This window comes from Chenopodium album, chromosome 5, assembly GCF_948465745.1.
Source record: "Chenopodium album chromosome 5, dcCheAlbu1.1, whole genome shotgun sequence".
Taxonomy (NCBI): domain Eukaryota; kingdom Viridiplantae; phylum Streptophyta; class Magnoliopsida; order Caryophyllales; family Amaranthaceae; genus Chenopodium; species Chenopodium album.
The window spans coordinates 836,507-861,385 of record NC_137838.1 but is presented as its reverse complement, the minus strand read 5'-3'; the positions used below and the strand labels follow the sequence as shown (position 1 = coordinate 861,385).

The 24,879-nt window shown below is 35.2% G+C and overlaps 3 protein-coding genes, 1 non-coding gene and 1 pseudogene across 8 annotated transcripts in view; 2 read left to right on the top strand and 3 right to left on the bottom strand.

Annotated features, from left to right (window-relative positions):
* Positions 1 to 622: 622 nt before the first annotated feature.
* Positions 623 to 3,205, bottom strand: LOC145631407 (pentatricopeptide repeat-containing protein At4g25270, chloroplastic pseudogene; annotated as a pseudogene). The gene is made up of 2 exons (XR_014112389.1): positions 3,073 to 3,205; positions 623 to 2,547 (listed from the first exon to the last, which is right to left on the bottom strand). The product of XR_014112389.1 is annotated as a pentatricopeptide repeat-containing protein At4g25270, chloroplastic pseudogene (transcript).
* On the bottom strand, positions 3,174 to 8,160 carry LOC145631408 (putative UMP-CMP kinase 2). Of its 3 annotated transcripts, XR_014112390.1 has the most exons (10): positions 7,990 to 8,160; positions 5,950 to 6,003; positions 5,149 to 5,203; positions 4,911 to 5,028; positions 4,658 to 4,820; positions 4,421 to 4,501; positions 4,215 to 4,322; positions 4,065 to 4,119; positions 3,901 to 3,966; positions 3,174 to 3,553 (listed from the first exon to the last, which is right to left on the bottom strand). XR_014112390.1 is itself a non-coding variant. In XM_081683476.1 (9 exons), exons 1-9 carry the CDS (start codon positions 8,065 to 8,067, stop codon positions 3,539 to 3,541), a joined length of 738 nt encoding a protein of 245 aa, XP_081539602.1. In that variant the 5' UTR covers positions 8,068 to 8,160; the 3' UTR covers positions 3,174 to 3,538. The 3 variants fall into 3 exon arrangements, 1 of the variants encoding a protein (XP_081539602.1); XM_081683476.1 differs by lacking the exon at positions 4,065 to 4,119; XR_014112391.1 differs by lacking the exon at positions 3,174 to 3,553 and having other exon boundaries at positions 4,043 to 4,119.
* Positions 8,161 to 8,219: 59 nt separating this feature from the next.
* TRNAI-AAU (transfer RNA isoleucine (anticodon AAU)) lies at positions 8,220 to 8,293 on the top strand. Its single transcript has one exon. It is a non-coding gene; the product is annotated as a tRNA-Ile (tRNA).
* Positions 8,294 to 8,756: 463 nt separating this feature from the next.
* Positions 8,757 to 17,822, bottom strand: LOC145629959 (putative serine/threonine protein kinase IRE). Of its 2 annotated transcripts, XM_081682200.1 has the most exons (16): positions 17,209 to 17,822; positions 16,501 to 16,568; positions 14,897 to 16,366; positions 14,203 to 14,375; positions 13,815 to 14,064; positions 12,363 to 12,455; positions 12,102 to 12,242; positions 11,864 to 11,956; positions 11,254 to 11,458; positions 11,061 to 11,146; positions 10,527 to 10,615; positions 9,963 to 10,014; positions 9,821 to 9,877; positions 9,569 to 9,742; positions 9,389 to 9,469; positions 8,757 to 9,259 (listed from the first exon to the last, which is right to left on the bottom strand). In XM_081682200.1, exons 1-16 carry the CDS (start codon positions 17,651 to 17,653, stop codon positions 9,170 to 9,172), a joined length of 3,567 nt encoding a protein of 1,188 aa, XP_081538326.1. In that variant the 5' UTR covers positions 17,654 to 17,822; the 3' UTR covers positions 8,757 to 9,169. The 2 variants fall into 2 exon arrangements, with proteins under 2 accessions (XP_081538326.1, XP_081538327.1); XM_081682201.1 differs by lacking the exons at positions 8,757 to 9,259; positions 9,389 to 9,469; positions 9,569 to 9,742; positions 9,821 to 9,877; positions 9,963 to 10,014 and having other exon boundaries at positions 10,543 to 10,615; positions 11,011 to 11,146.
* Positions 17,823 to 19,795: 1,973 nt separating this feature from the next.
* Positions 19,796 to 24,879, top strand: part of LOC145631406 (mitochondrial intermediate peptidase, mitochondrial-like) — a 30,705-nt gene continuing 25,621 nt past the window's right edge. The window contains exons 1-7 of the mRNA XM_081683475.1: positions 19,796 to 20,000; positions 20,074 to 20,155; positions 20,232 to 20,284; positions 20,366 to 20,420; positions 22,321 to 22,459; positions 22,551 to 22,605; positions 24,462 to 24,669. Of these exons, the coding sequence (XP_081539601.1) occupies positions 19,819 to 20,000; positions 20,074 to 20,155; positions 20,232 to 20,284; positions 20,366 to 20,420; positions 22,321 to 22,459; positions 22,551 to 22,605; positions 24,462 to 24,669 (774 nt within the window). The 5' untranslated portion in view covers positions 19,796 to 19,818. The remainder of the gene's footprint in view (positions 20,001 to 20,073; positions 20,156 to 20,231; positions 20,285 to 20,365; positions 20,421 to 22,320; positions 22,460 to 22,550; positions 22,606 to 24,461; positions 24,670 to 24,879) is intronic.

The following is a 24,879-nucleotide window of genomic DNA, read 5'->3' as shown; positions in this document are numbered from 1 at the left end:
ATTATAATGATGCTTTAAGTGCCTAAAGTCTACCTAAAAACAGTCCACAGTGTATGAACTTAATTGTATGCTTGGGGCCTTTTGAATTACGGAGTTCGTTGATCATTATTAATTATAACAATTTGGCTGTTTTTCACGCTAAGCAGCATCATGATTGCTTCAAGAAGTAGATCATTAGGGTCATAACAAATTTACACGTATTACTATAGACTATAATACTGCCCTTCCCAAATCATTATATGGTGTTCGTGATAGTAAAAGGACTAGCAAAGAACACAAGTGTTCGATCAAAATGAATCCAATATTATGACTATATAATTTTTTTTTTTTTTTTACTAATATACAATAAATAAAGTTGATAATCTTTGACCCGAATCAAGCTATCTAAACCCGACTTGAACCGAACACGAGAACTATAATACTACGTTTTGGAATTTCAAGTGCCTAGGTGGTATAATCCCACTGTCATAGTCTCATACTCTTATAGATGAGCTTGACTTTCTGGTACTCCGTACTTAGTATAGACATAGACCAACTTCTTCCTAACCTTCTTAAGTCTTAATGGTGCAGCAAAGTAATGGGTAGATAGACGTGCAATCTGATAGTTAAATATTGACAAAAGTTATTCAACATCCCATACAACAATCACATCTTATTAATATAGACTTTCTTAGCAACTTTCCAATTATGTACAGTTTCAGTGTTACAAGCAATGAAGTATGATACTTTGTAATAGTAGTAATAAAAGAAGAAAACAACCTGCAACAATGATCTTCCTGCAAGCAACATTCAGTGAGTACGTTTCCGTGGATCGGAATTCTCTCCGGTATCAGGATGGTTACTTAGGCTGAGAAACTAGAGGGGAGGTTCAGGTATACCTGTGTCTACCATCATCATCCGAGAGTTTAAAGCAGTCAAATTTTCATGCTATCTATGAGTCTAAACCTCTGTCTACCATCATTGTTCTCACTCTTTCAGAATCATCTGATCGACCCAATTTGTCATAAATCCTTATTAGCAGTTCAAAGTTATGCTCATTATCGGGTTCCAGATCAAAAAGATGCTGAGCAGCAAGCTCGCCTATTTCTGCATTGGCATGTAGGAAACAAGCATACAGCAAAGCTCCCCATACTGTTGGACCAGCCTCAAACTCCATTTTCCTTGTTATAATGTCATAAGCTACATGTATCAACCCTACTCTTCCGTAAAGGTTTACCAAACAAGCATAATGCTCCATTATCGGGGTGATTTCATACTCGTCTGTCATCTGTGAGAAGAAAGACTCCCCTTCATTTACCAAACCTAGATGTGCACAAGCTGATAACAGAGCAACGAATGTGATTGCGTCAGGTGTTGCACCAGTGTTCTCCATCTGCTCAAAATATGTTAATGCTCGAACATCATTTTTATGAGCAGATATGATCGAATTCCATGAGACAATATCCTTTTCTGGCATGTGGGAAAACAACCACCTGCATTGATCCAAAAGGCCATGATTGGAGTAAAAAACAATCAGAGAATTTGTGATAGGCAAACTCCATTCTAGACCTCGACGATATACCCAACCATGCATTTGGCCTCCAATTTTTAACGATGAAGTCCTAGAGACAACTGTTGATATGGTAACATGATCAGGCTCATATCCAGCATTAAGCATGTCATGGAATATCTCCATTGCCTTTGTTAATAATCCATGGTTAAGATAGCCTAGGATCATCGAATTCCACGAAACCAAATCCTTGTAAACAATCTTGTCAAATACTTTCCTAGATTTCACAATGTCACCACATTTAGCATACATGTCTACAAGAGCATTCAACACAAACACATCATCGAAAAATCCATATCGAACAACATGTCTATGTAATTCCTCCCCAACACAAATCGACCCGATTCCACTACAAGCCATCAAAGCTCGAGGAAAAGTATGACTATCAGGCTCAACACCCTCTTCTTCCATCTGAAAGTAAATTGCAAGAGCATCCTCAAACAAACCCAACTCAGCATACCCAGAAATAAGAGAATTCCAAGCAAAAGCAGAGTCATCTCTCCTAGGCATTTCATCAAACAGTTGGTGTGCTTCCTCAATACGGCCATTAGTAGCATACAACCTAAGCAATTTTGACACAACCCCAGCATTTTTGCTCAAAATCTTTTGTGGGATTAATCGGTGAATTCGAATCCCATGATCAACGGCCTTCAATCGGAAGCAAGTTTCAAGAAGTGAACAATAAGTTTGAGTATCAACAATGATGCCATTTTTGAGTCTTGCTTCTTCAAGATCACGAATAACTGCATCAAGAGCTTCAATTCTAGTTTGATTTTCTGGGATTTGTTTGATTGGAAGAAGTGGGGTTGAAGATGAAGCTAAAAATGAAAGATTGTTGCCTTTGTTAGGATTAGTTAGATGTGGGTTATTGTATCTTGGTTTATGTTTTCTGGGTTTCTTAACATTGTTGTTAGAGATAGGATTGATAGTTAAAGAATAGGAATTGGTAGGAGTTGAAGCTGCTGAAGTTGCCAGCATTTTTGCAAGATAACAAAAATCTATCAAAAAAAAAAAAAAAAAAAAATCAAGCGAAGAACAATATGAAGAGATAAGAAAACTCGTAATAGAAAGTTGTACTCTTATCCAACAACAATAATGTGAAAAGGGGTATTATCAATGTCAAATCTCGGGTTCCGAATTCGAATTAGAATTTTGCTTTATCCAAACTGTTTTGCGCTCTAATGTTGATGAATAAGATGTAGGTCTCTTGTACGAAGTATTAATAATTAACTTTAGTTTTAAATATAATACATAGTACAAATATATATTGCCATAATAACAAAAATAATTAACCTGATAGTCACCATGTTTATATGCTGATTTTTAGCAGAAGAATAACTTATCAAAAAAATTTAGGATGACCAAGTTAAATGCACAAAATTAAAACAAATCTGTGCATGCATGAGCTTAAAACTAGTAAATTCTTGTACACGTTTGAGTTATTGATAATGTGTTGACAAACAAATAAATTAACCAGCATAGAAATGAAAGCACTCCAGTGTCAGCAAAGATGAACAATTTACCAGTTGAATGTCAGACAATAGTCTGCACCATCAGGATTTGCAATATAGATTTATATTATGTAGCCTGTATAATGAAAAAGAAAAGGCACAAAAGATGACAGTGGACAAGTCATAAAAATCATCCACTCCTCCCAAATTCCCAATACAATGGAAAATTATCATGTCAAACTGATATAATCTATACAAAGTATTTCATTTTCAGTAATTAACTTGTAATTTTATCCACTCCCTAACTTGAGATGGAAGCAGAACTGGGGGTAGAAGATTTCATCTAATCCCAAAGTATCTATCGAGTATTGATCCCTCTTGTCTTGAGAAGGATGTGACGCTATGCTGCAAGCTAAAAACTTGTAATTTTAGCTTGAAAAATGACACTGGTTGACCTTCACAGAATTACAGGAGCCAAGAAGCATCCCTCTGGGAAAAACAACAGGATCTCCTTCACTACTGTTTCTTCATCGAACCATCATCTAATTATTGGCTGCCAATTAAAGACAAGGAATATTAAAATTGTAGAATAACACAGAAAGAAAGCTCACAGAAGCCATAATATACATGATAACATAGGAAAATGGCAAGAAATAGTAAGAGTTAGCAAGGGAGGATCAAATTTAATGGCTACGTTAGCATAATGGAAAGGACAAACAAACCCTGTAATGTTCTCCTAGTTTCTAAATGGTCAAGGTTCATGCAGAAATCCTATTGATTGATTTTAAAGGTGTTAAGTTTCTTCCTAAGAATGTTGTGTGTGTCAAGAGGAAAAGAGCTTCAAGCCATCCCTCTTATCTAGAACATGCCTCATGTGGACACCCATCCCCAAGAAAATACCTCATATGCAGAAAAAACCTCACGAACTTGCTGAAATATTTCATCTTCAGTTCCAACTCCGTTAATCTGCATAGACAAAATATTTTTTTTGGGGTTACTAAGATCATCAACCAAAAACCTACTTAAAAGTACCACGTAGTACCAAAGCAAGGAATAATAGATACTTCGTATGTGCTATCAATGTCACAGCCCCATGGTGCTCTATACAAAACACAATCTCTGCAACAAACAACACCAGAAAAATACTGGCTCACTATTATTTACTACTACAACTTGGACTTATTCCAAAAGGCAAATGATATGTCAATAATTACCGTGTGAAGTATCCCTTTCTTGGAATAGTATTTGACAACAGGAAGACTTAATTCCTTGAACACTTTTAGACGAGTTTTAACTGTTTCATCATTATCATCAACTCTTCCCTACAACAAAGAAGAGACATTACTCATTACATACATGAGCTTCCATAAAGAGAGAAAAAAATAGCAAACTAGATTTTTAACCTTAAAATTCAAAGCACCTGTTTACGGTTTAAGATTCTATTCACCATCACTTCTTCAGGGCAATCGAAAAAAAGCACAATGTTTGGATCAGCTCCAATCTGCATCAGAAACAGGACATGTAAAAAAAAAAAAAAAAAAAAAGACTCACAGAAACAAAAAAACAAACAAAAATATATTAGTACATTAGGGAGAGTGGAGAAGATAGGAAAACAGGTTAGAAATTGCACAAAAGCCAGCCATTACAGAAAACTCACAATCCGCTCATATGCCAACCGATTCTCTTCAGTTCGTGGAAATCCATCAATCAGGAACTTGTGATTTTGATTGTCTGGAAAACTGATAGCCTTCTGGATTAACTTGACCGTAACCTCTGAAGGAACAATTTTTCCCTCTTTGATGATTTCAAGAATCATAGACCTGAAACAAAAGTTTTGCAAGTTACTATTCAGTCTCACAAGGTAAATATCAAGAGCATTCTATCAGTTAATGAGAGAAATGTAGTAGTACCCATGTTCACTTTTAGAGGATATTTCATGTCTTAACAGGTCTCCTGCACTCAAATGTGTAAATCCATATGTCTCCACAATCTTTTCACACTGTGTACCTTTCCCACTTCCAGGACCACCTATGAGCATAACAATTAGTCAATTAATAATGCACATTAAAAATATTAACATTTCTAATTGTCAGTTGTACTCCCTCTAGCATCAAGAACATATGGCCATAAATAAACCATGAGTACTACCCAGGACAAAAGCTACGAATTGTGGCTTCTCTTTGGACAAAATTCCACCTTGCACCTGCAGCAGATAAGAAAAATCAAGCAAAAACACTTGAAATTATGTCTTTACCATATAGATACAGTTTTAAGGCCACAAACAGTTCAATGTATCGGAACAAATGAATAACATAGCCCATCACAACTCCTAGGGGATGCAAACTATCCAAGTGCATTAAGTAGGATAATGTTTATTGACACCACTAGAAGATCGAAACCATCACCGACTCTGGTAGATGGTAATAAATGGTGGTGCTGCTAATTCATTTTAAGTAAATGTGGGAAGAAAATTTCATGCCAATGTCCATGGTAATGTGTGTCCATCCCCAAATGTCTCAAATGTTCATTAATTTTCATTACTGTATAATATATACCACTTTGGAGAGGTATTAAGTGGTTATGGAAAATTATGAAGAAAAACACATGTTTAGGGATGGAGTCTTTCAGCAGTATTCCCAAAATATATGGCCACTTACCTAATGGGTCGTCAACATAAAAAGATAGCCCATCATCTATAATTTTTTACGAGAATATTTAGGTGTTCTGTCCATGAGACAAAAAGTAAGTGCTAAACACTGATATTGGTTTAGACTAAAAACACAATCAGCTTGATACTTAACAACTATAGGCAGGCCACCCAGGCCACCCTGCTCAGGCAAGATTCAATATTAAAAAAATAAAATTATACTTGTATCCATCAATCACTAAGGGTAATGCAGTTTAAATCATTGCAAAGTTTACCGCTAAAATTCAGTAATCACAAATTACCGGAAATGCAGTATCCGTACTAAATGTTTCCAGCATCCTTAAGGAGTGAGAAGCCTGAGTTTTATGAAACAGCAAGTCAGGTAGGTTAATGAAAGATGCTAACAAGAATTTAGAAACTTCATTAAGTGATAGTCAGAAATAGCACATGAAGGAGCACTGAGTGGGAACTACCGACCACAATATATCACACCACAACCATATTGAAATATTTGTCGGAATTGCGTATAAAGACAACAGCATAGTTACTACATACTTCATGACTCGCTGATATTAAATGGATAAATACTTGTCTCTATTTGCTCTAAAAACCTGTTCCTACTGAGACTATATTCAGCTATATCACACCCCGCCCACCCCCCAACCCCCGGGGGGCAGCCCTTTTATTCAACTTGAAGAGTGCCGCCTTTTATAATACTTTACCAAGCAAAAGAGGCCACTGACACTTTTGCAGCAGCATAAGTTAAAGCCCAGTGCAGCAGTGCAAGTGCCGGGTGAGGGGCAGAGGGGAAGTTTAAGTCCCATATAGTGTAGTCCTGATCATTGAGAATCAAAGCATCCATAGCCCAAAAACACCTTTCCCTCCAAAAAAAAAAAAGCTCGAAGCACCTAGTTAGTACTTCCTCATAACTCTCTTAGTCTCATTGAGATTACAACTCCAAATTAAGCATCCCTAATTCCATATATTTTACTCTGGGACCATTTACTTTAAATTGTTAAAACCCGTTTGAAAAAAGAAACAAACAATGTCACCGTATTTGCAGAATAAAATGATTGGTAAAGATATATTGATGAATCAATAAGCTCAGCCTAACCAAATGAAAGGTTCGTGACAATATGCAACTAATCATATATAAACATTAACACTATGTTTGGATAGAAAGAAATGGAAGGAAAAGAAGAGAAGAGAAAAGGAGGGATGCATCATCTATTGTTTGGATATCTAATGCAAGGAGGAAAAGGGAGAGAAATAGAAGGATCCATTTTCCTTCTTCTTTTATTTAACTAAATCCCTCCATTGTTGGAGATATTTGGAAGGAAATGGAATGTCACCTTCTCCCTCCCCTCCCTTCCCCTCCCCTCCCTTTCCCTTCCCTCTTTTTCTTTCCCCTCCCTTTCCATTCTCCATTGTTATCCAAACATAGTGTAATTGGCCGAGATTAATTCTTGGACACATAACTAAAAAACCATCCCTTTCTCTTATATAAAGCACACAAAAAAAAAAATGCACTGAAGCACCAGTAAAGGATTATTTCTTAGAGAACAGACCTGAAGGCTATTAGTTTCCTTATGAAGCTCACAACTTCATGCAATTACAATAATAAACCTTCTATCAATCTATCATGACTAAGTTAGGTGCACGTTAGAGCATGTACTCCCAACTTTAGTGACAAACGCTGACAATCTAAAGGTAGACCCTTCTTTCTGCCTTTGATCAATATGATCATTACCACGTCATTCGAGAGCAGGTACACAGTACAATATGCTCTCAAGTCCATTGAAGCATAACATTAATAAATAAACCTTTTCTCTCAATGTCAAAATTGATTATATCAGATGATACTGCATTTTCAGATGATATTCATAGTAATCTTTCCAAAGTTAACTATATCCAGATCTAACAAATACATTACTCCTTTTAAAAACCACTCAAAATTAAAATATGGGAATCAACAGTAAAACTCAAAGCAAGGGTCTCAAATTAGCTAGTACCCAGATCAAAAAGGAACAATCCACAATTACAAATATTGCCATTGACATAATTTCCAATCAAACAGTCAATCTGCAACGAATCATTAGCTCATCAATCTTATAAAGTCTACTTTTTCAACATTTCTCCTTCTTTTTTCCAAATGGGGTTACTTTTTCCACATTTATTTAAGTGTTTCCAGCTAAGATTAACAAAACCCAGAACATTCAACCCAAATAAAATCATATATTATGCATTAAAAAACCAAATTTCTTTCAAAAATCATTGAAAAACAGAACACCCAGAAATTAAACATAGCAAGATAATAACAGAAAAGCCAAAAAAAAATGTACCTGATTGACATAGGAAATAAGAGATGAATTGGGAGTTCGAAGAAGAGGAGAAAGATGGGAAGAGATGCGCCTCAACATTATTCTAATTGTATGTGTGTTTGGATGCAAATTTGCGGGACGGTTTCATAATTTGTTTCCGCCTTGAGTTTCACTGAGACATTTCGTCGAACAGTTAGGATGCATACGTATTTTCTGGAAATTTTGTTTAAGAGACACAATTCCAACAAATAGGCCTATTAGCTCAGCTGGTTAGAGCGTCGTGCTAATAACGCGAAGGTCGCAGGTTCGAGACCTGCATAGGCCAATTTTTTTTTAGCTAGTATATGGCTTTGATTTACAACGCATTTACACCTAAATTTACAACGCATTTACACCGTTACACGAGTTCGAGCTAGTATATGGCTTTGATTTACCATGCATTTACACCGGTTCGAGCTAGTATATGTATATCATAAAAGGGAAATACGAAGTAATATTTTCTATGGAGTTTTTTATTTTGTGCAGTTGCATTGAGTATTTGGTATACATAACCAAAACATGTCAATTTTCAAAAAATCTCACAGGTTGTTAGCAGAGCTTGGTGAATCGTAAATGTAGTACATAAATGTGAAAAATACAAACACCAATGTTATCGCTTAATTTTCCAGGGCGATAAAATGCAAGGCTAACCCTACTTATAGTTACACTGCATTGAAAATATGTACAAGCTGAAGACAGCATTCATATTAGTTGTTAGGTTAAAAGTTGAAGTTACCAATGTGCAAAAATGCAAAATTTTCATATACTCAGAACAGGATTCTATTTACAAGGGGGAACCATACTTGGCCGATAAGAAAGTATCCACATTTTGTAGCACTAAGAAGTTCCCATTTCCTATTAATCTATAACTGGTTAATGTTACAAGGAAACTACAACAATAGAACCTCCAGAATGGACCAAATATCTCAGTCTAGGGAGGCTATTAGGGACAAAGAGCTCCTGCAGACCTGGACAAGGCAGATTTGACACTTTCTGCATCTTCGATTGCTGGAGACTCTTCTCCTGAACCGTGAGGTCGAACAGAGCTAATTTTTTCCCCTCAAGTATTAGCAAAGAGTTAGGAGTGTTAACATGAAGTCCGTGACAAAAATGTTTCAGCTGTTAGTCCAATAAGTAGCTAGTATAATGTTTCTCAAGTTTGTCATCGCATGGAAGGCTCAGATTGATCTTGTTCTTCCCTAATGCTCTTCACTACCAGATCATAGTTAATAGATGCCAGATTCGAGATGTTCTATAAATCAACAAATAAGCACGAGTTAACTAAAAACAATTAAAATCACAATGGGATGCTGTTTCCATTAAGAGTTATATTTCAAAAAGTAGTTCTTTGATGGGACAGAAGCATCTAAGAATATCTGACCTTGAAAGAAAAGTTGCTGAAGGAGTACTTCACTGTTAGGTCCCTATTTCCGAAATCTGCCAAATTACCACATTCATCTCTCTGGTTCAAACATATCAGAAGACAAGATAATTAGTAAAAGACACAAGTGCAATCTGGTTATTACAATTATTACGTTGACATGAAAAGAGTTAAACTTACATCTTCATCAGCTGCATTGCTAAAAGTTCCACTGCTAAAAGTATCACTGCAACTCTCAGACATGTAATCAAAGTCACTAGCTCCAAATACTTGGTCTTCCTCCGGATTCCATACATAGCGGCTCATAAAGTATCCAGTATCAAAAGCACCTTCAGTTGAAGGTACAAACATAGCCTACAAAGGGATACATCAGTAGACAAACAATGGATTACCTACCTGGTAGTATTTTAAAAAAGGAGATTCTAACGATACCTTTTGTCTCGCAAGGGTATCCCAGTTAACATCCTTGAAGAAAGGATGTAACTTCACCTGTTGATCAATTCCAACTATCTTAAATTTCCACATTCAAAAAATCTGCCCACATAATCTAAGTATCTAAGTTTAACTCTGTTACCTCTCTGGCCCCTGTAGCTCCTAGTCGTTGAACAGGATTTTCTATCAATAATCTGTCATAGGAAAAGATTCAATTAAAGCAAAATTATCCATTACTTAATCATATTCAGTTATAACTTTTCGTGGAAAGTTGCTAAGGTATAATGCACAAATACCATTTAGTATTCAGCTACATACACAGTACAACATTTCAGCGAGTTGTAGGCTGTAGCATGCCTAGTGAAATAAAACTTTGCATACTCTAGGTTGTAACAAGTCTTCAGGAATAAAAAAAATTATGTACTAAGAAGGGTATCTACTAATACTCTAAGTTGTAACAACTCTAGGTTGGATTGTTTGAGAAAGATTTTGATTCAAATGGACTTGAGATACAGTCAAGTTTACGGATGGGTGTGGGTGTGTGTGTGTGTGTGTGTGTTGGGGGGGTGGGGTGCGGGGGGATATTGCTATATAAGAACAAGACCAATCAGACTGTACCATCAATTTTTATTTCAGAGCTGCTCAAAATTTCAATGTGAAAGGTCAAAATTATCATGGTTCAGTGTGTCTAAGGCAGAAAACTTACTTGTTAATTAAGTCATATGCTTCATAACTCATTTCCTCATGTATCTTGGGCCATGGGATATCATGGTTCATAATGTTGTCAAAAATTTTCTGAAATGAGAAAAGGAGACATCAATTACAACATGCAAACAAACCTAAATCACGATGATGACAGAAATTTCATTAAAGGGATGGAGCCAAGATAATATCTCAATGCAACAGTCCAGTCTCAACAATAGGTATGAATAGCATCCTGGCAAACTTACCATCTCATGAGTAAATGATGCCAAAGAGAACAATGCAAGCATCCTAACAAATTAGTGAAGGCTATAGCTATTGTAATTTGCTAGGCCACCTATTTGCTAATTTGACAGATTCAAAGATAAATTTCAACTCTACATAATATGTTGATGACTTTAGCAGATGATTTATTAAACAATTACTGCCCGACTCATGGGCAAACAACCGCCGTAAATATTGAAACATTTATTTTTAGTACTGCCAACCAGATCAATTGAGAAATCATTTCCATCTCCTATATGAGCCGACTAGTCACCTGAGGGCTTTCTGCATTGAATGGTGGAATTCCTACAAGCAGCTCAAAGAGAATAACACCTACAGACCACCAATCAGCAGTTGCACCTGGATAAATTTGTAAAGTCTGATTTAAGGGACATGATATAAGCAGAATAAAGAGGAAGAAATAAACTACTATAGAATAAATAAAGGCAAAACAAGACATTTCAGACCATGTCCCATGCCAAGAAGTATCTCTGGTGCTAGATAATCAGGAGTGCCAACAACGGAGTGTTTTTGACGTTGCTCTCTTGGTGATTGATCAAATGCAGAACCAGGTTTCTCATCACCCAGAAAACCAGAGTTGCCAACTGATGGACCCGATAAGTCATCAGTACTGTTGATAAGGCCAACTTTAGAAAGCCCAAAATCTGTCAACTGCAGCAGTAGGCATAAGAGATTTGTGAGAATGGCAAAGGAGATCAATTAACATTATCAAGCACAATAATATACTTCAACAACCGTATTACTTACATAAAGGTACAGACATAAAGCATGAAAGAAGTATTATAGTTATTGTATAATGATATAATGAGGAGAAAATGAGTTCTAAGAATTGTTTCCTATTGTCCTAATTCATTTGTTTCTGTGCGCCCCTGTGCTTTATGATATAGAATATTACAGTATAAAATATATGAGGGGAAAATAAATACTATCTTTCTTGTGATTTTCCATATAACCTAAGCAATTCAGTATCACTATAGGTAAACATATCTCCAGTTAACCAATAAACAATGAGAGCTAAATCATCAGGTAAAAGTTATATTGAAAAGAGACAATTACCTTTATGTGACCATCAGGGCCAATCAACAAGTTGTCAGGCTTCAGATCTCTATGGATAACATTTAGTTTATGCAAGTACTCCAATGCAAGAACCTGAAATGAAGGGGGTGAATAGGAAACAAGGAAAAGAAGACTGCTACAAGATATACAATGCTAGTGTGAAAACATGAAATACAAAGTATTACGTAAGACTACCCTAAGCAGAGTTGTAGCAGAAAAGGAGGTAAAGCAAACTTACAACTTCAGCAATATAAACACGGACCATATCTTCATCTAAGCATCCAAGATTTCTTAGCAAAGAATAAAGGTCACCTCCATTTAAATATTCCATTACCAGGTAAAGATTTTCTTTGCAAGTGAAAGAGTAATAGAATCTGACCTGCTCACCATCAGATAATGAAAGTGAAATAGAGAACTTGTTTACATCTGTATTTTATTAATAAATAAATAAATAATTTATATAAAAAAAAAAGAGCAGAGTTGCAAAATCCCTTCCTACCACAAAAGGATTTCGTGTCGTTATTAGAATATTCCGCTCAGCCAATATACTTTCTACTGCATTCTTACGGATCATATCAGCTTTCTTCAAAACCTGAAAGAATAATTATGACATCTAAGTAACTGATCCATTCTATAAAAGAAGGTTGGGGTGAACCGGAGAACAACAACAAAAAATTGTTATTAATCTACACACAGGAATTTATGTGTGAACAAATTTTTTTGTCACTAGAAAGTTAGGAATACATGAAGAGAAAATGGTGGTGATGTTAAATTTCAGATATGTGAGCAACCCGATTAATCAGACAATCACTTGCTTCTGTATTATCTCCTATTAGTTCCATAAAGAATGATTATTTTACAATCAAATGCCCAACCTTACCTCGAGAAATAGATTCTTGCCTATCAGCTATCTTCGTACTTACTAAATTCACTATCTGCAGTAGACTATAGTAGCCATCAAAAGATTAGGCACCTAAATTTCGTACAATTTTGTGAAGTTTAGGTACACAGGCTATTAGGATCTATGATAAGGCTTTAATTCTCCAATGAAGATCCTAATGCATTGTTTTCACATACACTCCCCTTAGTATCTTAAACGACGTTGATTCAAGAGGTAACAACAGGTTCCTCACAGCCTAGCAGGTAACTCATATGAGTGAGTGTATCATATGCTATCATCTGCATGTTACTCCTTCAATTTTCCAGCATATTAAATAGGAATATATCCCAGAAATGGAAACAAAAATATACTCAAATGACACTTCTTGTAGGAACTTAAAATCATTTTACCTCAATTATTGTAACATTAGACAACAATTTTCCTTAAAAACTGTTGTCAGATTTACTAATAAGTAATAACTGAAGAAATATATGGACAAAATTGATATCAACATATGGAAGCAAGAAAAGCAACATGTAATTCAAAAAGGTGACAATGTAGTAGTATATATCTTTTTCTAATCACAAAACAAGTTTTGGTGGCCAGATATGATCAAAAAGACATATAAAATGCAGCCAAAACTATAAAGCAGCTTTCACTATCCTGATTCCTAACACATCTGAATATTTCAAACAGCATTTTCAACAGATTTTGTCAGCATATTTTAAATATCTTCATGTGTTTCTTCCCATTAGGAAGGACACAAGAACATTTTTTGTTCAATCCTTAGTCCTGACGAAAAAGTATTTGCATAGGTGTAAGCTAGATTGGTAAAAATAAAAATAAAAATAAAACTTCAAAAGATGACTCTTAAGAAACTGAGTCACTCCCTCCTTGCTACTCCCCACCCCACTTACCTAAATAAGTACACCATGTCAGAACCTAAGCAGTTTGAGACACGGACTGAAGACAAATTTTCCACATAATAATAACTAAAATTATATAGTGGAATGGCATTTTAGGAAGAGTAACCTAATTTTTCTCAAATCTGAATAAAGCAGTAGTTCTCACTTTTATAGCAAATAAGTCACCAGTTGCTCTTTTCCTAGCAAGGAAAACCCGTCCGTATGCTCCTCTGCTAATTGGTTTGATTATTTCAAAATCTTCTATTGATGTCCTGTCCTTGGTACTTGTATTAATTGGACTTGTTCGTAAACTTCGTGTGGTTTCATCTTCCACTGAACTATCTTCATCGGCCAATGTTTGAGATGAGTGGACCTTTTCATCTTCTATTTGGGCATATAGTTGGACATATTTCTCCCTAATAATACATACAACAAGAAAAACAAAAGAATAAGGTAAAGTATTAAATAATAAGATTAAAGCTCCTTGCATCATTAAAATGTGGATGTATTCTATGTCTCGCAAAAGAATAAGTTTATTAAGTTGTTGAGCTCACTGCAGAAGTTTCTCTATGCGCCTTCCAAACGTCTCAACAACAAGAGCATCAACTTTTCTATCCTGGATGGAATACTTAAGGTCTTCAAGACGGTCAATCATATACTCCAATGTGCTGTAATCATGTTTATTTACCCTGGCAATAGCACGAGCAATATCCAGTAGCTTCTTAATCTGCATATTTGTGGTCTTGTCAGTAATTTGAATCAAGTACAGAAAGATGTTTCTCAAATGGTAAGGCACCTGGGGTTGTGATCATTAAAAAATTATTTATATTTATTGTTTCATTATTTTAAGAAAAACAGTGAGCCAATAGACTGATCTGGACTCAGAAAAGTGGCATTTAAAATTATAGAAGAATAGACTAATGCAAGCGGATAAAGGTCAAATACAAATTAATGTACAGTACGATTAGAATAAAACATAGGAAGAGTCTTCGAACACTCCATCTACTCAAGCAATGTCGTGACCAAGAAATGACCACACTATTCTCACTTCTGTTGTTCAGCACCAATGAACTCACTCACCTCAAAACTACTCCTTTTTCAGGTACACCTGACACATCTAAGGTTATGATCAGACTAATAATCAAGCTACTACAATAATTCTAGGGAAAAGGAAGAAAACAAATCCATGGCAAGATTCGGTTGAAAAAACCTTGAAAGAAGAAAATAATTTCTGAACAGATTTTGCACCTGCTGATTGTTTTCATGCTCAGATATTGATTTCCTTTTGTGCAGTAGCAATTCTATCTGGTTTGTACGTGGTGTTAATGGTGATCTCGGTGTCGAGCTTCCTGCTGATGAAGTCTTCTTATTGACATCAGGAGAGCAATTAGTCTCACATGAAATGCCTGGAGAGAAGTTCAGATCATACATGGCAAAACAATTATCAGCTTCAGGAATACAATCAAGCATATCATCAGATATTTTGTAGGACAAGTCATTTTTCCTAGGTGATAACCCATCCAGCTCTTCTGTCATACTGGAGGTGGATACTCTAGTCATATCAGGGCTAGTGCTTTTTGGCGTCCAGGATTCTAATATTTTCTCAAGAGTATCTGCAACTCTCTCCAACCGATCATTTACAGTTAATCCTTTCAGATCACATCTATCAGCAATTGTACAGATTCTAGAGTGCTCCTCCACAAACACAATTGGTATTTCAACCTCACAAATGCGGCAGACTATGAAATTTTCATATGTAATTTGTTGTTGGTCTCCCCAAACAACTTTTCCCCCCATAGATACATCTGTGTTTCCTGGGCAAGATCCAGGAGTTCCTATTGTTTCATCTTTACTCTGAAAGGCACCTGACTGGTCCTTAGATGGTGTGTTTACAGCATCAGGATCTCTCCTGTTTTTTCCAGCAGCAGATGGAAACTTCTTCCAAGAAGACATTCTATAGCTACTTGTCGTTGAATCTTGACTTCTGGCCGTGCCAACCTCAACCCCATCAGCACCACTAATGTATAGATGATCATGTTTCAATGTCAGACAGGGTTGCTGTCTATCTGATTTCTTCCGCAGCTTATCATTTCTATCCTTCTCAGCAAGTGTATTGTCAGAGTCAATACTTTCTAACCCAGGGATTTTCTCTGGATAGACTCCAAGATCACTCAGCTTGTGAAGATTCAAAATGTGCTCTTCTACATAGCCACTCTCCTTCTGATATTGAACAAGTCGAGTGCAACGAGTCAAGATAAAGAGAAGGCGAGAATGAGCACGCTTAAGCGTACCCATTGGTAGTTCTTGTCTGCGATCATCCAGATCCTGAACAATGATCTCACACTTAAACCAAAATTCCTCTGAAGACATAGTTGCACACTGACGAGATATAAGTAATAGATCCTCCAAGCCCTCCCTCGAATTTGATTCACACTCTGTGCTTTTCTCAAGTATACAAACTAAATCTGCAGCAAAGATCCCCAAGTCAATGTTGACTTCCTCCTTCAGATTATCAAACTTTTCCCTGATCATTACCATAACTTCTTCCATATGACCAAATGCTCGGGACTTCAAAAAGGGATAAGGACGAACTCCCTTAGAGTTAAGCTCATGAGAAAAGCTTTTTACATCTGGTGTTTTCTTCTTACGACCACTTGTAACACGCAAAACAGCCTGGAAACGGGGAGACTGCATCTCCTTTATCAGTGATGCATTTCCCTGAAAAAATAAAAGCATATATGGCAAGAAATTAGACCAACTACATTAAAAAGAGATGTAGAAGTAGTAGGAGTCAAGTATTTTTTTATTTTTTTTTAAGCTGACAAAACTATTTGCAAGAATGCATCCATTACCTCAAGACCAGCATTTGTGGGTGATGAAAACTTAAGTGACTTCGACTGACTCCAAGTAACCTTTTTGCCTAAGAACAAACACATTCACCAAGTTAGCAATAGATACCAATACAAATGCTAAGTCTTCAATCTTCGTATTATGTTTGCCTCTAGCTTTTCGTAGATTTTAGCTTTTTCAAAGGAGGGGCTAATATTGCTGAGAAAAAAGAATCACAATAATCTTGTTCCACACATGGGAAATATGGTATATATTCCGAACTTTCACATTAAGATAAGCACATAATCTTGTAAAACACCATGATTGGACTCCTTATTCTAAATCAAAGTACCTACGTACCGCCTTCCTTATGTACTTAAAAATACGAAACTAGGCATTGCTTTTGGAAGTTATCACTATATTACACCTAGGTAGTACAAAACCCAACATAAACTTAGGTCCTTACAAAATATAACTTCCTAAATACTTTACCAGCTAATTTAAGTGGCATTGACAAACATTCAACCCATTTTCACACCATAAAAATGCCAATTGCCAGGTTTTTTCGCCCGAGTACTCAACAATCTATGTCATACAAACTAACTAAAAAGATCTCAAACAATAACATCCCATGAAAAATAATCTAATTCCAATTCGAGCATCTAAAATCGAACACAAACAATTAAAATCAACACATAACAAGAGCAGATTGTTCGAAAAATTGAACAAACCTAGAAATTCAGCGGAAGAAAGGGAATTAATATCAGGAACAACAAACTTCTTCCTGGTAGCAGCATTATTCTCTCTTCTCTCCCCACTCGCACCCTTACTACCTTCATCCTTAACAACATCTTCGGAACCCGACTTGCTACTATTATTAGCAAGAGGAGAACCCGCTAACGACGGGATTATGATAGAAGGAATAGATCGAGTACGAATACAATTCAATCCAAGCATAGCCGGTGCAATCGGAGACGCCTCATCATCTCCATCTTCGCCATTTTTATAATTATTGTTATTATTATGAAATTCAAATTCATCACCGTCATTACAAACCCTAACTGGGTTATCCGGAACCTGAATTTGGGGGAATTTCTTGAGTTTTGTTTTCGTCGTTTTGGACTTCGGGGTCGTAGACGGCGTGGAAGCGGTGGTTGAGGGCGGAGAACCGGTCATGATTAACGGTGGCGGGAAATTAGGAAGGATAAGGGTAGAGAGAAAGAGGGAAAAAAGGGGTGTTTTGTGATATGATCGACATTGTTGGAATGGGTTGAGTGGACTGAGACAGAGGAGAGAGAAAGTAAGAGAGAGAAAGACAGAGACCGTTAGAAGGAGAGAGATGAGATGAGAGAGATTTTCGCGGGAAATGGAAGGGTTGAGGGACACACGTAATGCGTTTTATAACCAACGTGCCTGCCACGAGTATTTGTGCTTTCCCACTAATTTTTAATTTTATGTCATCTTTACATAATACTTATTAATAGTCGTAATTAAGTAGTGTATAACTCGATAGATTGTTATGTAGTCCCGGGTGCACCGTACACCCAATTAATTTAATGTTAGTTTTGTTATTCATTTGATGATTAAAAGAAAAGCAATCATCAAAATGAGAACAAAATATATATGGGTGTACGATACACCTGGGTGTACGATACACATGGGCGTATATAACAAATTCTAGTATGACTCGGGCGTTGATTCGGATTGCTCTATTTTTAGTTATGCACGCAATTGTTAATTTTTTAAAAGACATTTAATACTCTGTAATTTATATATGTTTTCAATACTTTTGTAGTATAACATAAATTTGTATGCAAGATTGTAACACACGTGACAATCACTTAGATGATTAAACAATGACTTTTCTTCTTAGAGGTGGGGTGTTTGAGCCTTTTCATCCATATATTTTTTATAAATTTGGATAAGGCATCATATAGTGCTATTGGTGGTTGCATGAGTGATGTGGTGTATTGAGAAATTGAGTATATGACGTGGCGCACTAAGAAGTCTATGTGGCACATAGACGTTTTTAGGAACGTATTTTAATAGATTAGTATAGAATATAAAGTAGTTATGTATATGAACTTTTTCATATCGATCAATGTACTTTATATTTTAAAGGTTAAATTAATGTGTTGAGATGTGTGATACTTCAAATGTTGCGATTAATAGAGAATGGTGGAAATATACTGATGAACTCAAGTTGTCGCTTATGTTGTAGATGTGGGTTATAGAGATAAGATTAAACACAAAAATAGATCTTGCTCTTAAGGAGTATAAAACTCCTAATTTATAGAGGAGTTGTAGGCTAATAAAAGAATCAATGTACATTGAACCAATATGTACTTATAATAAGTATAATATATAATTAAGATGTTTTTACATTCGCTATCCAATATGTCATTTATCTACTATATTTGCTCTTTTGTATGTATGATTCTATAATGTATGTATGATTCTATAACTTCTATCAAAAGCTAAACACAACCAAATTACAACCAAATGGTGAACTATGTATCAACAACAGATTCTTATGGTGAAAACTCTTTTTCACTCATTTATGAGTGTTTAGCACATTGTATGGCAAACAATAAATCCAAAAACCTTTATTTTATCTCCCCAATTTATGGGTTTGAATTAAATTTTATTATGGAATGTCACCTGATAATTGACATATGTTGGTTTTGGGGTAGTTTCCTAATGAAGTAAGTAAAAAACTAGTAACTTGTGACACTTCACACTTAGTTTAAATAAGACACGCTTTAGGGTTTTGTGCAGGTGTATCATGTGTGAAGGAATAGCTCCATATGCTCCACTTAGTTTTTGCGGGTATAAAACAAAAGGATAACATAATTTGTTGATCAAGCTTATATCTATGTAATGCAGCAAATAAAATGGGGATAGTAAGAGTGAATTAGATTATTAGATGAGAATTTTGTGAATGAAAGTTGCAATGAAATAGAAAATAATTAGAAGTTTAACCACTAAAATAAAAATGCTTTAAATTGAACAAAGTACCCTTAAGGCTAATCCCAATAGCTCAGTTTTAGCAATTTGGGCGGTTTATATTCCAATCCCCACCCACTAATAATTCTTGCGAGGGGTTAAAGATACGATTTCCTCCGTTTTAAGTGTATCCCCAATCACCATTTTGTAGTTGGCTTGTCAGCTTTATTAGTACAAATCGTTTATAAACCCCTTAAAGGATTAGGCCGTCTTTGTAATAAACTGAAACAAAAAAAAAATTAGCGTCAAATTGATTGACCTCTGAATCAGCTTCCACTAATTCACTCTTCCTGTAAAACGCACGCTGCAACTCGTCTTCTCCAAAAACCTCGAAAATGGCGGCACTAATCATCTCCTACTCCAGAAAATTCTTTCGACCGAAGCCATTTTTACATTGCATTCAAGCTTTCCGAACATCTGCTGCTACTGCTGATGCTAAACAAACTGGTCTTTACGGTTTCTCTCATTTGAAAACTCCCAAAGGTTTCCAGCGTTTCGTCGACGATGCTATCGAACGGTTTGTAATTCTTTTGCCCTAATTTTGATTTTGAAATTGAATTTTTGATTTCAATTTATTGTATCTAATTTAGGTCTGGAGAGCTCATCAATTACATTTCTACTATGCCTTCTTCTGCTGAAATCATTCGCGCTATGGATGAGATTTCCGACACTGTAAGTTTAATTTTCTTGTAATTTAGGGTTTTTTCTTGAATATATTTTTTAATTTTTCTTTTTTCGGATTTGTTAGGTTTGTTCAGTGGTGGATTCAGCTGAGTTATGTAGACATACTCACCCTGACAGGTGATTTTTGAAATTTGTTATTATTCTTGGAATCTTGGTATATTTAAAGTTAATTTTATTAAAATTGGAGTGACTTTTTAGGGAATTTGTGGAGCAAGCTAATGTTGCATCCATGAGAATGGATGAATATCTACATGTGAGGTGACTTCTAATCTATTCATTATTGTGGTTTATTATTTTAATCCTATGTTATCTGGTTAATGTATGGATGTTTGTTGAATTATATGGATCACGGAAACTTATATTGAAGAAAGTTTTCAATTATTTCGGCTATCTTGACCCTGTGTGATCCAAAACTTAGAAAGACATAAACGAATGAATGTATGGTTTATGTGGAATTTGATTTTTCAAAGTGAAATTGCCATTTGTGTGCTCCAATCCTCCAATATTGCATGATGAATAGTTGGCCTTTCTAATGCTAATGCTTGCACATACATTGCTTAACAGTTGACAATCTTGACATACAATGAGGAAGTTCAAATTATTTATAGCAAAAAGTTGTGTAGAGTACTAATTATGAATTCTATATGTTGTTTAAAAAAAAAAAAAAGTTTACCATGTTTGCTAAATGAAAAGTTTCAGAATAATAGGTGAATAACTACTATTACATGGTCAATTATGTTTTTGTAAAATTGAAATCGTAGAAAAAGGGTGACAAGCTGTGAAAATCTAAAATAGGAAACAATTTTACCACATGTTGCTGACATTTTCTTTCTAAATCTGTGTAAGGCTGCTTATTATTCAATAATATCTGTATTCCACACTAAGCCATAAACCAGTGCAGTGAGTAATTTTGACGGTCCTACTTAACTATAATATTCCCTGGTTGGACTTTTTGATTAATTTTCATTTAGGGAGCAATTGGTTTGATGTAAAATATTTTCATGGAAAGTGATTTTCCTATCTTCCCTCATTTTCTTGTGTGGTTTGTGAAGGGTGAAAAACAATTTTCCCTCAATGGAAAATAGTTTCCTCTACAAAAGAATGGAAGCCACATCTTCCTCTCTTCTCCTTACCTTTTTTTTTTATTTACTCATCTATCTTAACCTATTCATCCCCAATTTCAATTTCTTTTTTACTTTTCTTGTAAGGAACAAACCAAGAAAAACTAATTTGCAATCATGGTTTTCCTTGAAAATATGTGTTCCATTGAAAATGTATTTTGTCATACCAAATGGAGCCTTAGATTTCCTTTAAAGTAAGTGGAGAATTTATAAGCTAGAACAGGAATGCTTGTTAGTTTGCTAACAAAGTGGGAAGAAGGTTTACAAGGAGAGGAAAGAAGACTTGCAAAGTGATAGATATTGTGCCATTCAACAATATCTGCTAGCATGTCCTGTGTAACTGGAAAGATACTTCATGTAACCCTTTTAAAACTTTTGCTTATTTGTTTCATTACTCTAATTAATGGGTAATGCTTCAGAGATTTCAGGCTGTAGATTAGCTCATTACTGTTTAGCCCTTCACTTGTTTTTCAAATTATTTCAATTGATTACCAGAGCAAAAAGAGAGGAGCAAATTGTTTTCTTCGTGGAGTGCATGTGAAATGCAGTAATATATGTTGTACAACAAGATTCTGTAGAATAGTTTTGGTTGGTTACTGATAGGTTTGTGTCATGTCCTGTTATAGGAGACTATTTTAAGAATTGTCTATTAATTTGTCTGCTAGTTCATGCCAATTCTTGTTTGAACTGTTAATTGGTTCCGTCATTTGCTTTATTCATATCCTTTTATTATTGTTTTTTTTTTTTTTTTAAATACCTGTATGTCTCATTATATAATAACATCTGCACAGTTTTCTATGCTGATTCCACCTCTTTCTATCAAATTGATTCTTCTCTTATCCCCCTTCCAATGGAAAACATGTGAAAAGACTCAGTCTGAAAAAGATTTCCTAGCATTTATTCTTGCTACATAGTCTGTTTATTTTTAGTTCTTAGGCAAATCGTTATACTGCCAGTCCAAATTATTCTTTAGGTGCCTGATCTTTTATAAATTTGCTGATTTGCTATTTTTCTGTCTCCAATGGAAAACAGTATTTGAATACAAATCACTGTCTGTATAATGCTGTGACGAAAGCTGAGCTAGAAGGCAACATCCCCAACTCAGAAACCCAAAGGGCAGCCCATTATTTACGTGTTGATTTTGAGAAGGGAGGCATCCATCTCTGTAGTGGTACTTCACCTGTGTAATGTTGATTTCACTATATTATTTGTGTAGGCATATCAATTGACTTAAGGAACTGCTTATGTGTTTACATCTGCAGAAAAATTAGAACGAGTTAATCAGCTCAATGTGGATATTGCGCAACTATGCCGCAAGTAAGTCATTCTATTAGTTTGTTATGGTCCGTATGGATATTTGTTAAACTCCTTTGCATTTAGTCTCTTATGTTTGTTAACTTAGCAGCAAAACAACCCAAAAGTACTTTGCCTCGTACACAAATCTTTAAGAGTTTAGTATGGAAGCACTTATATCCATTTTATGGGACTTGTGGGTGGAATAGTCAGCATTTCAGCAACTGTTTTGTCCAGCTGAAATGGCTAGTGGTAAAGTAGTAATATGATGTCAATGGCTGCTAGTTCTATTATAGTTTTGATTATTTAAAGGTTCGATTTTTCCTTTCTTGGGGTTGGAATCACTTGTTTAAGATGGGAAAATTGACTGTACTCTACAGTCTACACCAGATGGTTGCAATTACCACACATGCAAAATAATATACAGTCAAGGCGTTAACCTCTAATCCCTCAACAAGGTTGAAGCTAAATCATTTGACACGTTTTTGTCTGTAAGGTTGGCGCATGGCATACTCGTAACTAGTTTGTGAGTTGATTAGACGAAAATAAGTGATGAGGATAACTTTTAAACCCCCTCCCCCTCTCTAATGCAAAGAAGACAAAGAAAGACCTATCTAATAATTGTCCTTTTATAATGGAGTAAAATATTTTATCCTTAATTTTATGGAATAGTAAAAGAAGAGTTTAATGTGGATTGCAATTGATGGTCTAAGAATTTTGGAGAAACTCATTTATGTTTCGCTTATAACTGGGATTTGTTGGAAAGAGGGTGAGAATATCACAGAATTTAAACATGCCGTTTATGAACCACTCGATTGATCTTCCTTGTATAGCTGTTAAAAAGTCAAAACCCTTGAAATAATGAGGTATAAATGTATAATAAGATGTCATCATGTAAAGATTTGATGCATCAATACTCATAGCATGAAAAGGTACAAATCAAATGTGACAAGAACTTTAGTGCCATGGTTGGATAAATTTGAAATTATAATTGTTATACCTTATTACATATACTTAGGGTCACATGCTAGATAATTTGAAATAATCATTATACCTTTTTTTATTATTTTTTTTTTATTTTTTTATTTATTTAGCATATACTTATAAATATAGGGCATATCTAATGATTATCTAAGGGAGGGAGTCTTATATTGGGATGTATTCTTCATTTTTTTTATGTATGTAGATAATTCAAGAATATATTGAAGAAGGTGAGTGGGTGTAACATAAAGTGGGATAAAGTAAGAGAGAGAATGTAACAAGGTGAGTGAGTATAAGAACAAGGTGAATAAAGTAATAGAGAATGTGTGAAAAAGAATAATTGTTGTGGAATTAAAGGGTTAAGATGGTAGAGACGGTAGTCCAAAAATAGAATAACACAAAGTAAGTATTACTCCGTACAAAAAAGGATGGGTTAAAATGGAAAGTGACAAAAATAGAAAATAATGGTTGGAGTACTTGCTTAGGGAATCAGATTGTAATTGTCAGTTGTAGGAGGCATACCTCTGATCTAATCAAAGTTGAAACACATTAGAGCAGTCATATAAAACCCAACTTCTAGAAGCTGACTCTATCTTAGTACTTGTTCTTTTGCCTAGTTTAGTTAACGGCCCCTTGTTTTGGCAGAGCTAGAGCTTTAACTGTTTTCCCACTCATAGGCATAGCTTATATAGTCATATATGTCCTCCAATTCTGGCCAAGCTTTCACGCACAAGTTTATATCTGCCTGTTTTGTGCTTATGCATGTATTTCATTGTATATGAGTCCTGTGACACTATTGCTCTTTAAAATTATTGTGCATGTTTCCATAATTTTTTACTAAGTTACTGTTTAAAAGAATTTTACTTTTGACTTGTTCATGAGCTCAAAATGTTCATCAGGTTCAATGCAAATATTGTGGACGATCCTGGTTATGTAGACATATATCCTGCTAGCCATATTCCAAAGCGTATGCACCATCTTGGTACACCAATATATTCTCCAGCTGGATTATCAATAAAGGGTTTGGACGTCAAAGAAAAGGGATATCGAATTCCAACAGATCCCGTATCACTAACTTCTATTTTACAGTGGGTGCCAAATGAAGAGGTCTGGTTTTCTCTATCTGTGGCTACAATTGCTGTTGTTTGTGGAATTTAATTTCAATAAAATTTATCTTGATAACACAAAACATAAATTCCTCTTGTTTCTTTTAATTTGTCTCTTAATTTTCTCTTTGTATTCTTAAACGGTGTTGGATTCCTGCCATTAGGTTTTTTGATAGGCAAAGGTGCAGTTCAGGGTGACATGATTTATAAT

What these genes read in the sequence shown, in the direction of transcription:
- LOC145631408 (XM_081683476.1), bottom strand. Translation starts at nt 8,067, where the DNA reads ATGTTGAGGCGCATCTCTTCCCATCTTTCTCCTCTTCTTCGAACTCCC. An exon ending in GGTTGGCATATGAGCGGATT is followed by an intron (nt 4,502 to 4,657) that starts GTGAGTTTTCTG and finishes TTTCTGATGCAG; the next exon opens with ATTGGAGCTGATCCAAACAT. An exon ending in GAATCTTAAACCGTAAACAG is followed by an intron (nt 4,323 to 4,420) that starts GTGCTTTGAATT and finishes TCTTTGTTGTAG; the next exon opens with GGAAGAGTTGATGATAATGA.
- LOC145629959 (XM_081682200.1), bottom strand. Translation starts at nt 17,653, where the DNA reads ATGACCGGTTCTCCGCCCTCAACCACCGCTTCCACGCCGTCTACGACC. An exon ending in CCACAAATGCTGGTCTTGAG is followed by an intron (nt 16,367 to 16,500) that starts GTAATGGATGCA and finishes TTATTTTTTCAG; the next exon opens with GGAAATGCATCACTGATAAA. An exon ending in AGCATGAAAACAATCAGCAG is followed by an intron (nt 14,376 to 14,896) that starts GTGCAAAATCTG and finishes ACAAATATGCAG; the next exon opens with ATTAAGAAGCTACTGGATAT.